The 17,807-nt window shown below is 44.4% G+C and overlaps 1 protein-coding gene across 1 annotated transcript; it reads left to right on the top strand.

Annotated features, from left to right (window-relative positions):
- The first annotated feature begins 1,710 nt into the window (after positions 1-1,710).
- On the top strand, positions 1,711-12,807 carry LOC104643083 (p53 apoptosis effector related to PMP-22). Its single transcript, XM_075748210.1, has 3 exons — positions 1,711-2,161; positions 9,521-9,664; positions 10,309-12,807. The coding sequence occupies exons 1-3, from the start codon at positions 1,951-1,953 to the stop codon at positions 10,542-10,544; spliced, it is 591 nt and encodes a 196-aa protein (XP_075604325.1). The 5' UTR covers positions 1,711-1,950; the 3' UTR covers positions 10,545-12,807.
- The last annotated feature ends 5,000 nt before the right edge of the window (positions 12,808-17,807 follow it).

The raw sequence follows: 17,807 nt of genomic DNA, 5'->3' as shown, positions 1-17,807 counted from the left end.
TTGATACCTCATCACAATATAACTTACTATACAGGAATATGCAGGGCATTAATTTTTCCAGATAGGTAATTTAAAACTAGATTGGATCTTAAAACCAGCCCTGTGTTATTTTTGCCATTCAGTATGTACTTGCCAGTAAAATCCCTTGAGACAATTAAGTGGTAAGTAGTCCCTCAACAGTATTCAAAAATTGGAAATTCTTAAAAACATCAACTCAGAAATACCTTTTTTTTTTCAGTTTTTAGGAAATGTTCCAATAATTCATAGCTATAGCTTTTCATCTGCACTCTTTGAAAAGCCACAACACAAATGCAACAAATATGCAAATAATCTTTTAAAGGTAGTTTTCAAGAGAAATGGTATACTTCAATTATTATTGACAGAATTGATACTTCTCACAGTCCTATTTTTCAGTCACATTGTATTAACAAGTACATACTTCCTAGAGACATATAGCATCTTTCTAGATTTTTCTGGTGGGAACTTTGAGGAGGATGTTGAGAGAGGGCCTGTGAAACTCTCTCTGGTTGGAGGTAACCTACCTGAGATTTTTGCAGCTTGCCCATGGTGGTATCATGTTATTTTTCTGGTTTTAGCATCACAATCCATTCCTTGGCATTTGTCAGCAATTGGTACTCGAATGAGGTTCACCATCCTTTCTCACAGGACACCTCCTCTGAGTATCTTTTGAGCAACTGACATTGGGCACAATTTGATCATGCTTGACACAGCTGTGACAAAATCCCATTGGATGCAGGCCAATAAGAAATCATACGCCTCCATCCTCCACCAAACCCATGTAATCCCCCCTACCTGCTATTCTTTTTCAGCCCTTCAGGCATCAAAGATTTGTTTTCCTGTTGACTTCTTTGCTGAGGCCTTGAAGCTGCTCCAAGACTCGACCAAATATGCGAGTTATGTGCCCAAAACACATGCACCCCTAGTCCTGTGTCAGGCACACGTCTGCTCATATGACGAGCGTTTGCATTGGTGCTGGGCAATGGGATGACATGATGGGATGTGTGTGGATCTTATTGTGGAGAAGTGTTTCTCCCATGACAAAAATGTTGGCTGTTCATGCCATGTGATGGGGAAGCCTTCGTTTTGGTCATCTCGGGGGTGCACTTCCAGACATGGGATGGGGAAGGATCAGGGCATGTGGGTCCTGAGTACCACTCCTGGACTGCGCCTGGCACAGCCTGGTTGGAAGCCAGAGCACAATTGCAATCAAGCACTCATTAGTCGGCCATTAGGAAATATGCATTTGTTTAATGCTGAGCTTGATGCCAGACAAGTGATGGCTTCCTTGTTAGTAATGTCACATTCCCACCCTCAAATAACACCTTCCTTTCTTCTTTGCATTTGCATTAAAAGTTGGACAAGAAGTTGACCGTTTCAACTGCAAAGCAGCTTATTGCAAGCTTTTGGTACCTGAAGTGGCTAACATCATTAGTACTACCCATGCTGGGTAACGCTGGTCTGTCTGTCTAGCGAACAGAGAGGAGAAGGATGAGCTTCAGCACCCGGGAGGAGGGCAGGGCTTGTGAAACCTGGCGAGAACCTGAAGTTTTTTGCTGTGGTTACGTTTCGGAGAAGCGGGTCCGGAGGGTGGCAGCCAGCAAGGGGTTAAGTGCAAGCCCGAGCCGAGGGAGGCCGAGTGAAGGGACGGGCGGCTGGCGGGGCAGGGAGGGAGCCGGGGCAGAACGCGGAGCGGGGCCCAGCCCCGCGCTCCCTCCTCTCCTTTCCTCTCCGCCGGCCCCACCGGTTGCGGCCGCCGCCAGGCTTAGTCAGAGGAATGTGGGTGGGACTCCCGCCACCCCCGGCACCTTAAAAACCCGATCGGACCGACACGCACGCAGTCTCCCGTCCCGGCGGAGCGTCCCCGCCGCACCCCGCCCCGCCGCACCCGCGACACTCGGGCTCGCCGGGTCCCCCCGCCGGCCGGGCAGGATGGTGGTGTGCGGCCTCGCCTGCTGGAGGTGCAGGTGGCTCCTGCCCCTGCTGCTGGGCCTGGCCATCATCATGGGCATCATCGCCCTGGCGGGCAGGGGATGGCTGGAGTCCGAGTCGGAGCCCTACGTGCATCAAGCGTCGCTGTGGGAGAGCTGCACCCGGGGCCCGACGGACCTCAACTGGAACTGCGAATCCCTCATGGACTACGGTAAGCGGGGAGCCTCCTGCCCTCCCCTCGCCGGGACCCTGGCCCTGGCCGCCAGCCGCACGCAGGGGCAGCGGCTGGAGAGCGGTGGGTGCTAACGCCGCGAACGGCCTCCCCGCCTCTCTTGTGGAGCAGCTGCTTTCTGGGATGGGGTTTCCCCTGCAGAACCAGTGCTAACGCTGGTTTCAGGGCTTAAACTGGCAAAGAAATACAGGTCCAGACTGCTTCAGAGCAATCTTTTCTGTCACTACAACACTGAGAAGCCAGGTTGTTTTGTGTTGTGGTGGTGGGGGTTTTGTGGTTTTTTTTGTTTTTTTTTTTAAAGTTATTTTAGAACCAAAGTAGGAGAGGCAACTGGCCGCAAGTCCCTTCAGCTCTCCAGTTTGCTTTCTTTCAGTGATCTGCAGGCTGCGGTCCTGGCAGCCTTGCCCAGCACTGGGCTGTTCCCCGTGCCAGTGGCCTCACTGGTCAGATGGTGAGCAGGGAAACCTGCACACAGGGAGTCCTGTCCAGAGCCTCACCTGGATGATAGCAAAACTGACCTCCCCCAGCCCTCCACAGGGAGAGGGCACCCTAATTTAACCTTGCCTGGCCAAGGGAATTCAGATATTCAGATGCCTCCCAACTTGCAGCTTCAAATGGCCTGGTGTGGGTCTGCAAACAGAAAAAATGCCATTTCCTCTCTTGCACTGGGGCCTACATCAGGCGATAACTGCGCCTCTGTTTTAACTTGCTAAGCTGCTTCTGTATCTGGCATCGCCAACGTTATATTCTTACCACACACTCCCAGTTTCTGAGGTTTTGGGGGACTTCTGTGGGGTTTTTTTTGCTAGAACATGTGGGTCTGATTACATCTGCTTTTCCCTCAAACAAAATATTTCTGGACAAATAAGCAGACCCGCCTTAAGATCCTGGACGAGGGTACTTTGGAGACTGGGAAGCTGGAAGGGTGTGTTTCAGCTAGGAGAGCTGGGACTGCTGCCCCGCGCAGATCCCTTGCCACCCGAGCACGGTGGACTGACTTCCAGAAGCTTTCCATTGCAACACTCGTGCGTAAGCTAAATCTTGAATATATTGCAAGAGCAACTGGCTTCATTTCTCAGCCAGGTGATGACTGCAGGTCTTACTGTAGGTGGAAGAAATCTGGCTAGTGTGACAAAAATACCCATCTCCCCCATTAAACAGAGGAGAAAAGCTAGTGCAGTAGAGTTGCTGAAATTTGCATTGCACAGGGGAGAATTGCTAATGCAGTAGAGCTGGTGAAATTTGCTTTCTCCTGTGGTGACATTGCTTCTCACATCCCTGAGTACTGACGGGTGTGTGCTTTGCGTCAGTCCCGAGCAACTTTCTGCTGTTTTTGCTAGTTAACAAGCAGTCAAAGAGGAATGGTATCCTTCACTTCCCTTATTTAAGCCTCGGCTTATTTAAACCAAAATTTATTAAAATCCTTAGCTTATTTAGACCAACTTGACATTGCCTCTTTTCTAATTTTCATGACATCAATTGCACTGTCTATTCAAATACTATTTACATCTAGAGACAGGATATAACATATGAGTTCAGGTTTGATTTATTTTGTTTCCTTTTTTCTATGCTAATGCAATTAGACTCAAAATAGGTGAGGGCATTTACAAAGGAAAAAATGCCTAGCAGGCATTTACAGCACTGCTGCGGGAAAATAAAAATTAATTAATTGAGATGCATAACTTGTGTTTTGCATACAATAACTACTACGCACTAACCATCCTGTGCCTCTCCTGATGAAACAAAAACTTCAGAGTGGATCCTCATTAATAGAAAGCTCCCTTAGACAGTTTCTTAACTGAGCTGCGGCATACGTACTGAGAAGTGGAAGAGCAAAAGCAGGCGAGTCACTTATTCTACGTGGGAAAGAAAGGGACAGGAACAAAGATTTGCAAATAGGAATGTCTCTTAAACTGCATTGCTTCTTAGTGCACATTTGCAAATACCACATGAGAGGGAAAAAGAAGAGTGGGAGGTCATTTGGTAGGGAGCTGGGGAAGGATTTTGTTTAGAGCTTTGTACTGGTTTGTGTCTGGGAAGTACCTGGCTGGCAGCGCCTGTGTATTATCAAAATGTTGCAACGCAGAGCTGCTGTACTACACTATAATATGACTCAGGATGACAGTCTGGACCATTGCAGGATTAAACTGTTGACTCCGTCTTTAGAACATATCAGTAAGCCATCAGATACAACAAGGATTGTTTGCAATGTGGTTACTTGGAGAGGGCTCTTGCCTTTATAGTGATGAGGCTGTACTTTTCTGAGCAATATTTGTGGGTGGCTATGTCCTCCTGGTTCTGAATGGCTGCTCCCAGCACCTTTGCTTTGAATTATCACTGTAAAAGATGGGCGTGTAGAGGTGATCACGTGGAGGTTAACTCTTTCTTGTATTCCTAACAGCCAGTTGATATCCATTAAGTGCACAACAGCCAACTTAGGAAAAGGGAAACATTCAGCTGGATCGTTAGTAAGTGCCAAAAGAAAAGGAAAAAAAAAAAAGAAAAAAAAGGTGGAACCGAGAAGTAGGAGCCCAGCCTTTGTGAATCATGTTTTACTGCAGCTGTGCCACTGTACCTGTGTCCCTAGAGGTATGGACTTTGATACCACAGGTTATTGGTGAAGCTGAGTGCATGTGTTGACTTCACTGAAAGGCCTGGTAAGTAAAGGAGGAATGTTACAGGTACACATATCTTTTCAGCATGCCTTCTGTCTGATTTACGATGCCAGGATGTATTAGAGACAAACAGACTTAGTTTATAGTGTCTGCTGAGTGCAAGCACTTGGAAAATGCTGATGGAAGAAGTGTAGCAGTTGGTGTCCCTATCTACACCCAGAAAATATTAACTGCAACTCTCCAGTAAAAGATCCCAGGGAGCAGGCGAGGCTGGCGTCCCTGCCGCTGGGCTGTGCGCGCAGCAGGCGCACTTCCACTGCTAGCAACCCGCAGTGTGAGAAGTTGAAAATATATAGGACTGTGCATCTCCTGAGCTCCTGGCAGACCCAAGTGCCTGAAGTCAAGTTTGTACTAGGGGGCTTTTATTTAGTAGTTTGGTAGTATAGCAGTTGCTTTTCCTGCACTTCTAAAACCAAAACAGAGCTGTGACTCCCAGTATTAATTCCCAACCAGCCCTCCCGGCAAACCTTTGATTCTGGGTTGTCCTGTGCTCATGGTGGGTAGACATATACTTTCCCTTCACCAGTCATGCTACCATGGAAGTTTGCACATTATGTGGGCAAGAAAATACTACTGATGGTGCTTTCTTGCTTGCAGTCCACTACTCCTTTGTTTCACCAACAAAGCAGATATTTTGGGGCATTCTATGTACTGGGGTCTCAAGGCCAAACCAGAATTGCTACTGCTATTTATATACAGAAAAATATTATAAGTGGAGTGTAAAAATGTGCCTCATCTACGCATGTCATGGTAAAACTTTCTACCCTAAGATTCCAGTTATTCACAAGCTAACAAACTTGCTTGTTTTTGTAAGTGAACAAAGATGAGAAAGGCTTGTTACTTCAAATCCTGTAGCAGTTCATCTTCCTGCTAGACTATTTCCTAGTCCTTTTATTCATTTCTAGAGGGAAATCTAGATTTAAATATCCTACCCTGTAGAGCTTCCATCTCCTCCCTGGTGAGGCTGAGGCATGGCCACATAAAATCAGGAAATACACCTAACACTAAGTCTCTGTTGCTTTTTTTTTTATTATTATTATTATTTCATCATATTACTGGTGCTCATCATTAAATAATCCCAACCCCTCCTAGTTGCACAATAACATTTGCAGCTTAGTTCCTTTCCATAGTGATCATTAATCAAGCTATGTAATAAAACTCTTAATCCTTCCTAATAATTATAGACCTTCAGCCCCCAAACAGTTTTGGTTTCTTTAATGTTCTTTCGACACCACCTAATTGATAAATACTTTTCTACTGATTAGATGCAAAGAAAAGAACTTGACTCTTCTTTGAGGCAAAGCCGACTTGGGGAACGCTAATACCTCCAACTGTTCTTCTGCTTTTCTGCTCTCCTATTTATGCAGCCTCAAATTACTGTGGTGTTATTGTTTGATTTCATAAACAAACATTATATATATATGCCTATTTTGAGTAAGAAGTACTCTCTCTGCCAAATGAAGGGACCTGAGAATTTTCTATTTTTACGGAAAACTTAAATTCTGCCTAAATGTCTCATGATTACAAGGTACTTCTGAGCACAAACCAGCCAGAAACTGGGTCTGATCTGTCTTTCTCTGAGTGTGAGCAGGTCTCTCCAGCTCTTAAGGCGGCTGTGAGAGTAAACCCGCATCTCTCCCCTCCCGGCAGCCAGGAGCCGTAGGCGGAGAATCTTGCAGACAGAGCCAGAGAGCTGGGTGCCTGCAGGAGCTCTGTCAGCTCTCAGGAGCCTCTGGGAGGAGAAAGAGCCGGGAAAGCCTGACTTGATGGGTATGGGGGGCATCCCTCACGGAGAAACACCAATTTCAGTTGGAGCCCTGCAGCAGCCCCTCCACTGAAACCTCTCCCCGTTGGTGGGGGTAGCAACAGTTTGTGGAGGAAAGGAGCGTGCCAGGGCTGCACCCTACGCTTGGTAAGGGTGCAGCCTCCCACCGCAACCTCTTCTATCAGTCACTTATTGAAAGACTTCCAGTTATTTTTCTGAGGTTTTTCTTGCACTGTGTGTAGGTACAAGTCCAGAGCTTTTTGCTGCCTTTCCCGTGACTCCCACTGGTGCTCACGTGGCAGGCTGGCCATTTGATGGTTATTCTCTTGTCCTGTCCAGTGCTGTGGCCAGCACCTATGACTCAGTCTTAGCAGGTTTTATCAGTATCAACCTGCTGATAACTGCCATTGGAGAAGATCCAGCAGGAGAAGGAGAGGAAGGTATGGGGTCACCAGCACTGAGATCTGTCACATGTGAGCACAAAACCCACTGAATTTCATAATGGTGGTACCTACTACTGCCCTGCTTCCGAAGACCTGAAACAAAGCCGGGCTTGATATTAATCTTCCTGACAAGACATCTCCTACAGCTATGTGTGTTGTCATTTTCATATCACCAGAGACAAGAAAATAAATTACTGTGAGCAGAGATGGGGCTGACCTGTATCCAAAAGCTTGTTATACTTGTAAAGTAAGCACAGAGGATATGGAAATAGCAGAGAGAGCACTGGGGGGCTTTCTGGCTCATATCTCCTCAAGTCGTGTTTGTGTTGCACCAAACCTCAAGGTGACTAACCTGCAGGTGTATTTGAGTTTGCAACCTAAATTTTATCAGGCAGATGCCAGACTTGGCTTCCTACACTGTGCCAGCACATGTAATGCATCTGAAAGGGAATGTGCTTTGATAGCTAAGTGTTCCTTCTTCCTGCTGTGCTTTTTTTCTTAATCGTGCAAATATCGATACATAGCATTCCTAGGTCATTTAGACTCAATCACTTTTCCTGGGCTGGCTGTGTGTAATGGTTAAATATACCTTTATATTAGTTATCCCTAAATAAATCCTATTGTGGAGACAATATCCAGTACGTGCGTTAGGTACATCAGAGAATATTTTGTGTGAAAAGATTTTATCAGACCACTGACGTAGCTTTAATCTCCAGACGCTCATCGGGTGAAAAAATTAATTTGAAAAGTTTTTGCTGTCTTGAGTAGGTCCAAGAAGGGAGAGGGGAAAGAAACCCCTTTCCTTACCCTTTCTATGCCAGCATGACTGTCTTCAGGTGGCAGCAGTGGTGGCTGGGGGTTTTGGGTTGAGATCTGGCTGATGGGTGGCTGCTGTATTGCTATTGGAATAGGGGGGAAAGAAACCGGTTCAGACTGATCTAATGAAAATAGCTGTAAAACAATGCTTTGCTTTCAAAGAGTAAATTGATGTACGTAGTAGAGGTGTCTGAGATAGTTTTACTGCATTCTTGGTCTCAAATTACTAGGTTGTCCCCATTTTTGCAACTAGTAGAGTGCGTGAGTTAAGGTGGAGGATTTTAGCTCTTTAGGAAAAGGTTCTCTGTTTCACTGTCTTTTTCCTCTTAGTTTTTGCACAGAAAGAACAGAGCCTATGTTGAAAGCAGGGTGTCTCCAGAGTCACTTCAGCTGTGTTGGAACGGACAGCTCTGATGAGAGAGACATTTTTTGGAAAACATTCTGACCTAGATCTCGCTGCCCTCTTTATTCCCATGTTGGAGGGAGCTCGGGATCTGGCCATACCTCTGTCTGAATGTGTGAAAATAGAAACCCACATTATGCAGACGTGGGAAGTGAGCTGTGCCGACAGCTGACTGGAAAAAAAAGCGCTAGCGATATGGTTTAGCCCGTGCGGGCAGGTATCCTGCCTCCAGGGCAGGAACACCTTTCCTTGCTGTTGTTTGCATTGGGCTCACCTGAACTCTTCCTTGGTTTCTAAAAAGGACAGGGTCTGGCTGTAATGAGGGCCTTTTCACCAGCCCCTGTTACTGCAAAAAGGGAATTGCCTGCTGGTTTTGGGGAGGTTTTCTTACCTTTGTTGTCCCTGCCCTGGCCTGTGGTGGGTGAGTTCTGGGCGCTCGTGCAGCTCTGCTGGGATAAGGCCAATCGTTTCATGCCTGAGCCTCTCCAGCCTGCAGCTGCTTGATCCTAAGAATCTGCACCACCCCATCCCATCAAATGTCAAAGTAATGATTCAAAGAGAACTCTTCCACTTTACCTCAGATTCTGCTGTTTCTCCTCCACCTGCTACATTTTAGCTGTTTCTAAATTTTTTCAGCTTAAAAATAGATACTGATTTTCAAGAGCTTTCTCTTTGTCATCTCTCACTTCAGCTATTCCAAATCTGTTTCTTTTTGGTCATGCTAATTTTCCTCCACATGCATTATTCTTGTCATAAACAAACAGGCAAGAAGCTGGATGCTGACAGCACTATTATTTCCCAGCAGCTATCTCCTGTGGTGGTACCCTCTTGTCTGCTCTCACCCTCCCCCCGTGCATGGAAGTGGTTTTGTAAACTTGCATGTTGAACAGGAACGGTAACGATAAAGTACATGGTCAGTTGTTGTGTGCCCTATCTGCTCAGATGTGGGTTTCTTACAGATGCGGAATTTGGAGGTGTTATCTCCATTACCATACTGCACTATATCCCCCTATCTTTTCAGCGGGACAAGTTAGCAGGCAGGGACTTCTGTGCTGCTGCACCAACGATGGCACCTCTCAGCTGTGCGCTTTGGAGGCATCCGGTATTGCTTTGACATAGGGCGTGCTCACAGTAAAGGATTTCAACAAAAAAATTATTAAAGGAAACCAAAGACCTGCAATGACCTACAGTTCAGTGCACTGCTGTGTGTAATGTCTGTCTTGTTTTCTCTTCAAGGATGGGGGAGAGCAGCAGCTGCCACGTACCTCGTTGGCTTTGTGATCCTGGTCATCTGTTTCGCCCTCGCAGTCATCGCGTTCTCGATCGAGATACTCCGCTTCAACTTTGTGCGAGGAATTGGAGGCTTGCTCTTTGTTGTTGGTAAGGCTGGGCACAAAGACAAGATTATTTTAGATATAAAACAGACATCAGCAGAAAAACATGCTAGATGGAGCCTCCCTTATGAAATAAGCTGTCTTTGGTTTATGACTCATTTTCATGGGGAATAAGGGAAGGTTGATTTACGCTCTGAGAGGATAATGGTTAGGGAAGCCCCAGTGGCCTTTGTCAGTTAGCACTTTCCCAAAAGCAGTGTACGGGGGCAACCGGCACCTTTGACCCTGCAGGTCACATGCTAAGACTCAGGAGCTGAGAGCGCCGGGCGCTTCCCCCCTTGCCGAGGGGAGGAGCAGCGATGGGGCTGTGGTACGAGCAGGAGGTAACTGGCTCCGCAGGGATCACGGTGCCTGGCTGCAGGACAGGGCTGGTCGCGGCACGCAGGTACGCGCCGTAGCAACCTGGCAATGTCAGCCGTAGCTGCCACAGTCAGATAGGCGTAGGGATCTGTCTGGGCCAGGAGTCACGTACCTTTCTGTAAGAATGCAGATTTCATTGTAGGACTGAAGCTAATCCTTACAGATCTTAAAAAGATAGGCAGTTATCTCCAGGTACCTTTTTTAGTGGGAAGTGTAAAGCATTCATTGTCATTTACTCCTGCTTTTCCTTCTTTCTTTCTTTCTTTCTAGCTGCATTCCAAATCATAGGCTTGGTCATCTACCCAGTGAAATTCGCAGAAGAAATTCCACTGACGGGAGATAACATGTTCAGCTGGGCTTATGGCTTTGGTTGGGCCAGCACTGTTGTTGTAATAGGTTGTGCTTTCTTCTTCTGCTGCCTCCCCAACTGGGAAGATGAAGTCCTGGGAAACATCAAGCCTACTTATTACTACTCATCCCCAGAGAGAGCACCATACTTAAATTGAAAGATTAAATCCAAGTACAACCAACTGTCGAAACAGTAGAGGAGCACCTCTGATGTAAATTTGGTGCGATTATAGGAGACTGAAAAAACCACCTTATTTCTCCAGAGTATTTCTTACTAGCCCTGGCAATAAATTAGTAAAAACATTGGCATCTTTAAGCAAACAGCTTTTACCCAAAGTATTATTTACGTATTCTCATGTCGATTCTGTTTGGGTGGTTTACTTGCTCCTTCCCCTCCCGACTAATTGAGTCATCCTTATTTTATTCAAACATTTGCTTATGAATAAAGATGTAGTGTTTCAAGTGTAGAAAGGAAGAGGAGAGATTTTAAACAATCCATTAGAGGGACCTGCAAGTTATTTTGTTTTCACCTCTGACAAAATTGCCTTAAATGGAACTAGAAAAAAAACAGCCTTCCAAAGAATGTTTTTTTTTTTTCCACCAAAGTCAGTCCCAAGGAAGGAACTTCCCTGAGGCTATCGCAGTCACCTGCTGACTAAGATTCTTGTTTCATTCCTGTTACTGGACTATTGTTGACTATTAGCTATTTGAATTAAGGGCAAAATAAAATTACAATTTATTTTCCACCAATTGGTGCTCTTGAATGGAGAGATCTCTAAAGCATGGAGCTGGTGTGTGTAACAGTGGCTAATGTAACACTTATTGGTGGTTTTGCGGCCACGGCAGGACTTGTGATGGAGCCATGTATAATTTAATGTACATTGTCACAGAGAGAATCAATAAACCTTCAGATGTTATACTACATACATTTTTACATGGTATTCAAGGGATGCTGATTTAGAAAATGCCTTTGAGTAGAAACATGCACTGTTCTTTATGTCTACCTTTGTAAAACTGCAGTGTTTTAATTATCAGCCGTGCTTTGGAGACAAATCTTAGCATAAAGTGTTGAAAACCTCCAAAAGTTTCTAAAGCACGCTGTAGGTACTCCAGAGTTTAGAAAACTTGAGGATGCTTTGTGAGTCACTAGGGATAACAGGTAAAAATAGAAAAGCAGTTCCATGAGGAATTTACGTATGCAAACTTTGTACAGACACCCGTCTCGGGGACTAATCTGGCTGGCTCCTAGCTTGTGTTTCTGGAGCCAGCAATTCCAAATAAGTATTGCAGTGAGGCAGAGCCATGTCTGTGTTGATCATGGACCTGCAGCACCTTTCAGCAGATTTAATTATAGTCTATAATCTTTGTCAGAACTTTCTTCAGCTGGGGAAGAAGAAGGAAGAGGCTCTTTTGTGGAGCTCCTCTTCCAGCTAGAGGGGAAGTAGCTCTAGCAGAGACAGATTTCTGAGCGGGGTACAGGTAGGGTGGTAAGCAAATGCTGCATGTTACTCTGTGTAATGAGCAGTTGGGGACTTATTTCTTACTGTTGTGAACCCAGTACTTAGCAGAGGGTAACTGTGTTAGTATATGTATTCATGCACGTGTACAAAATAGAACTTACAAAACATTAACCAGCATACTGTAAAGCTGAAGTCATTTAGAACTAAGCTTTTTCAATACCCAATATTTCTTGTATTATATATTGTATAGCTTTCTGTTTTGTAACATCTTTTTTAATTTGGTAATTCTGTATATTGCATATGATCTTGTTTTGGAAAGGCCAGGTGACTTCTGAAGGTCCCTTCCAGGCTTGTATTTTATAACTTGACAGAGTGTAAACATCTGCAGACTTCAGAACTGTGTTACAAGCTCAGTCATGGCATATACAATCAATCAACTGTATTTATGATTCTTGCTGAAGAAGAGAATCCAGTGACAAATGTGCCTTTTTTTTTTTTTTTTCCTTTTCTGTATAATACTGGCTGGTGGGGAATACTGTGTAGACTTCTCTGTATCATGAGTAATGTTAGGACCTAACTTTCTAGTGAATTCAAAACACGGCAGAGAATCCCAAGTCTGGAAAATCCTTGCACAGCTAAAGCTGAGAAGAAGAAAGGACGTAAGAAAATGGACACCCTTCCTAATGAGAGGGAGGATGGTATAGTAATAGGGTTTAGAATAACTTAAGTCTTTTGTATGGGTTTTTTATAAGCATTGTCATAACTTGTCAAAAAAGCACAAATGTAAAATAAACTTGGCTCTGAATGTACTGGGAGGGGTGGAAGCATTAACCAGCATGTTACACAATTAAGATGTTCTGGAGAAAGCTATTGCAAATAGTCATTAATTACTCTCAAGTGATACTAATGTATGTGGCACTCCTTTCAAATGTGGTGGGTTAATTAAAACTGTTTTAACTGACGGTTGTAGAAACTTGGTGTTGTTTGTGGTTCACAGATTCATTTCATAAACTCAAGCAAATAGCCATTCTTTACTTCTCTTAACGTGAATATCAGTATCCATGAATTGTCAGGTTTAATTACTTTAATAAAAGTAAGTTAAAGACCTCTTATGTCCAGGAGGCAACACCTTCATTTTCTAGTCAAATAAGCTTGGGTATGCACTGCAAAACATGGCTGTGCGCTTTTATCAGAAGTGCCAGGCATAAAACCCCCTTTGCTAAGCCAAAACCTCTTAAATGCATCACAGCTTGAGGGGGAACCCTAAACGCTTGAAGAATGTTACGGTCTACAGGAGGTCTCAGATGCGGGAAGCCTGTGGGTTTTTTTTTTTTTTATCAAAACTGTGCAAAATAGCTTTCATACACTGATCAAGAACTTTAAATATGAAGACAAAGATGGTACTCACCTGCTGTTTTTTAGTGGAAGGCTGCACTTCTCCCGTGATGAGAAACCTTCCCATTTCTAACCTCAGCTTATGCGTGGCCCATGTATAGTCCTGTGTGAGTGGCATTCTGTACCATGAACAGCACTTTCTGTGTTTTTACAGAGAGCAAATCTCTCGTCGGCCACTGCTGTCTTAAACCAGCCTGTGGCTTCTGATTTCTGGAAAGACAGGTTCACCATTCTCCTGATTTTTTTTTAGCTGTGCTCTTCCTTAAATGTCTTAGTTTTAAAACACAGTTACCACCCTGGATTCTGGCAGCTTGCATGGGTTTCTTTTGGGTTTTGGTGTGTGTCCCCCCCTAATTACTCTTAAATTTAAGTACATAATTAGGGAAAATATCCTTGTTCCTTTTAGACTTTCTTAAATGCTTTGAAGATAATTGGAGGGTTTGTGTAATGCCCAATTTTTTTATATGAAGAACATTGGTACACTTTACCTACTGGTCTGCATTCAGCTGCAGCCTAATTCTGTGCTCACCAAAATGCCCTGAACAAGTCTTGGGAGCTTCAGGGTAGCTCCTTCTAACCCAGCCCTGGAGAGAAGAGAGCAGTTTGGGAGAGTCCAAGCACACTTGGCTCTTTTCTCAGGGGCAGTTATGAGCAATCCAAAACATGTATGACTGGGTGCTAGGGAAGGCTAAGTGACCTGAATGGGATGATTAATGATTAAATGTCATGGATATGGGAAACAGCTGCCACACCCCACTACGATTTTGTATTTTTAGTTGATGTAACAAGTGACTAATTTTTTATACCATTCCTTGAGAAGGTAGAATTCTTAAGAAGTATTCACCTGACCTTTACATCCTGCATGTAAGGACTTTTGGACCTATAATACATACATAAATCAAGACAGTGTAGTAACAGATCATTCAAGGTTTTTTGTTTGGGTTTTTTTTTGGGGGGGGAGGGAGGGTTGTTATGGTGATAAAGCACTATAGAAATGTTGGAGGGAGTCCAGAGGAGGTCCACGAAGCTGATCGGAGGGATGGAGCGCCTCTCCTATGAGGACAGGCTGAGAGAGTTGGGGTTGTTCAGCCTGGAGAAGAGAAGGCTCCGGGGAGATCTAATTGCGGCTTTCCAGTACCTGAAGGGGCCTACAGGAAAGATGGTGAGGGACTGTTTATGAGGGAGTGTAGTGACAGGACAAGGGGTAATGGGTTTAAGCTGGAGGAGGGTTGTTTTAGTTTAGATGTTAGAAAGAAATTCTTTACTGTTGGAGTGGTGAGGCACTGGAACAGGTTGCCCAGAGAAGTTGTGGATGCCCCCTCCCTGGCAATGTTCAAGGCCAGGCTGGATGGGGCTTTGGGCAACGTGGTCTAGTGGAGGGTGTCCCTGCCCACAGCAGGGGTCTTGGAACTAGATGGTCTTTAAGGTCCCTTCCAACCCAAACCATTCTATGAATCTATGAAACAAAAGCATCCACATACTGAAAAGAAAAGTTACACATGCAGAAAAGAGTTGCTAAGATCATTGAGCACTTATTAATGATGGACCAAACACATACATCAATGGAAACCAAAATGCTTTAGCAGATGCACAACAGCCGAGAGAGCCGAGGTACTGGTCCCACAACACAGAGCAGTGGAGGTCACTGGCAGTATGGAACAGCACCCTGAATAAAGAGAGTTTTCAGAGCTAGTAGGTGAAACTGCACAGATTTTAAAATGAACTTGGGAGATGATAATGACAACCAAAATAAAGCATGATCAAATCAGGAGGCTATGTTTGCCAGAAGTGGGGATGCTGAGTTTCTGAATGCAATTCCTGTAACAAGTACATGCACAGCAGTGAAATCCATCTGCAATGAGTCCACGCCAGTGGGACACGTCAGCATTACTGCACTGGTGCAGCAGTTTGTGTAGATCCCATTGACCAAGAATGTGTCGGTTTTACCGTGCATGTGCAGCGTATGTATATGATAGGTTTGATGCATCCGTGGCGCAGGTCTGTGCTGATACAATAAGCAGCCTTTTGTCGGGGCTTTCCTGACATCCAAAGGTATGTGCCAAGCTACTCCAGCTGTGGAGCTCGACATCCAGAAAGTCCAGGCAAAAAGTCAATGCCCTCAAATTTTGCCTCCGTAAAATTATTGGGAGTTGTCAGAATAATCCAAAGGGGGTTTTAATTATGATTTTTGAATACCTAAATTTAATAAACTGAATTTATAATAAAGATTGCAGTGGAAAAATATGCAGGCATATCTAGAGCTTTATAATACACATATTGTAAGTATAAATAATATAAATAAATAATAATGTATGATAAACAATATGCATTGTATAATATAAATAATAAATATTAATGTTTACATGAATTATATTCCTCATGGTGCATCTTTGCAGGATTGGATAGTATTTACCAGAAGCATTGGTATGGCTGTTGCTTTTTTATTTGTTTATGGGATTGTGGGCAACACATCCTATTTTCCACAGGGATCTTTGTGAATATGGAAAAATTTTGTAAATATTAAAAATTGCTAAGCATCAAGGGGACACATCAGAAATCAGGGTTCACTCTGTTTGAGAGGGCCCAGAAAGATTTGGAGTGAAACTGTGAGCCTAAAAGCCAGCTAAGTCCTGTCCTCCGCTGTGCTGCCTTGGGAAATGATCACCAGCTAAAGTACGTGCTCATGGAGGCTTCTAATTGGGGCAGGAACTGACCCATGGCCATTATGATCCCTTTTCAGTAGAGAGCTTATTTTTAAACTCTCTTTGTGCTAGCAATCCCATAGGAAAGAAATAAGAAGAGCTTATTGTGAAAAAAAAAAGATCAGATGAATCACAATACTTGAAAATTGATTTCTGTTCTGATTTGCAATAGGAAGACAAAACAACTTGCAAAACAAAACTTGGGAAAATCGCAGCTGGCATTTTGTATCAAGACAATAGGAAAAGTTGAAAAAGTTGATAGGAAACAACCATTTTCATTTCAGCCCACTTTCCAAATCAATTCCATATCAAACATTTAAAACTGAAGCAGTCATTTCCATATAATATTTTGGTTTCAGCGAAACCCTACTTTTGGCTAGAGAACCTCAAAGTGAAATTTCATGGCCGAAACTCTTAAAGATATGCTTGGTATGTGTGTCCTATCTGTAAATCTCAAAGTGCTTAAAGAAGTAGCTGGTGCTGTTCCCAACTGACCCATAAGGCACAGTAAGTGAAAGCGATTTCTTTGACACAGAAATGTAAATAGCAAAAGTTTGGCACCTGGGAGTTACCTGCGTAAGGCTGATTTTATTTGTCTCCTAAGGCAGCTGAGCTGTACGTTTAAAAAGGAGTTACTGTTATGATCCAATGCTATGGGACAACTATTTAGTTAGCCTAGGTGGACCACAGAGAAGATGTGGGACACAAAGCAAGTAGCTTACGTAAAATTATCCCATATGCAGAACAGGGCTGCACTGTGCCACTCTAACACTATTATACACTATTTCATAGAAAACCTGGATGCAACATGCCTCATGTATGCCCATCAGACAGCTTGCACTGCTGCCAGCTGCCCAAGGAAGATACAACCAAGAATGGTTACAAATGGCCAGGAGCCATCTCGGCTGGTAGCAGCGTAGTGGCGTTACAGGACACCCTTGATGTCGGCCGTTTGCCTGGGGAGGTAGGATGAAGGCGTCAAACTTCTGCAGAGCATCCATAAGAAATAACTGGGGGTTAAACCTCGTTCCAGTATAGAGCCTACCCTGAAGAAACTGTGTTCTTTAGCACAAACCAGCTGAAAATGAAATCCACGCTCAGGCACACCGAGACTTTTGTGTTTTCCTAATGTTCTGTTTTCCTAATACAGCCTTGCATTGATCACAGAAACAGCAATCCTGGATGCAGGCTCATGTTTGTGACTCAGCTGTTTAAACCTGCGCTCCTGATAATCTTCTGGTTTTGCACCAGTAACCCCACTAAGGAAAGGAAGAAAGTCCTTTTTAAGCCCAAGTGTTTGTCTCGTCGAGGCAGGCCTGCTTTACTGACAAGAGTCAGCAAGTGCTGTGCGCAGGGAAGGCTCTGGAGGTCCGACAGCAAGCCGGTCCTGGACGGTTCTTGCTAAAAGTCTCAAGACCCCGTGGAAATTTTCCTCCAAGCTCAGCGGCCAGCAAACAGAGGTCTCAAACCTCTGCAGAGCTTTCCTGCGCTCTGTGAGGCAGCTAGAGGAAGGCTTTCCCAGGCGGGCGGCTGCAGTACCGAGCACCAACCACTCCCAGGTCACCACAAGCATCATGGACAAACCTCAGTGTCCTGCTGCTGCGGGAGAGTCCCTCAGAAAGGCCCCGTGTGTGGGAAACTACAAGATCTCGACTGGGTTCATTTTTTTAAGAGGGTGTTCTTATTTTGCAATGAAGTAAAGTCCTGTTCAAAATGCATTTCCAGTATCCTTATAATTAACATTTTCATTTTCAACAGATGTTGTTGGTGTTAAGCAGGAGGGACTATCCACAGATAGTGGAAAGGAGAAAGCATTTGCTTTCACGTAAACACCCAGCTCATAAGCTGCAAAATACAAAACACA

This window comes from Balearica regulorum, chromosome 3 (assembly GCF_011004875.1).
Source record: "Balearica regulorum gibbericeps isolate bBalReg1 chromosome 3, bBalReg1.pri, whole genome shotgun sequence".
Taxonomy (NCBI): Eukaryota; Metazoa; Chordata; class Aves; order Gruiformes; family Gruidae; genus Balearica; species Balearica regulorum.
Note: the sequence above shows the minus strand (reverse complement) of the source record. Positions and strands in the feature narration are given on the sequence as shown.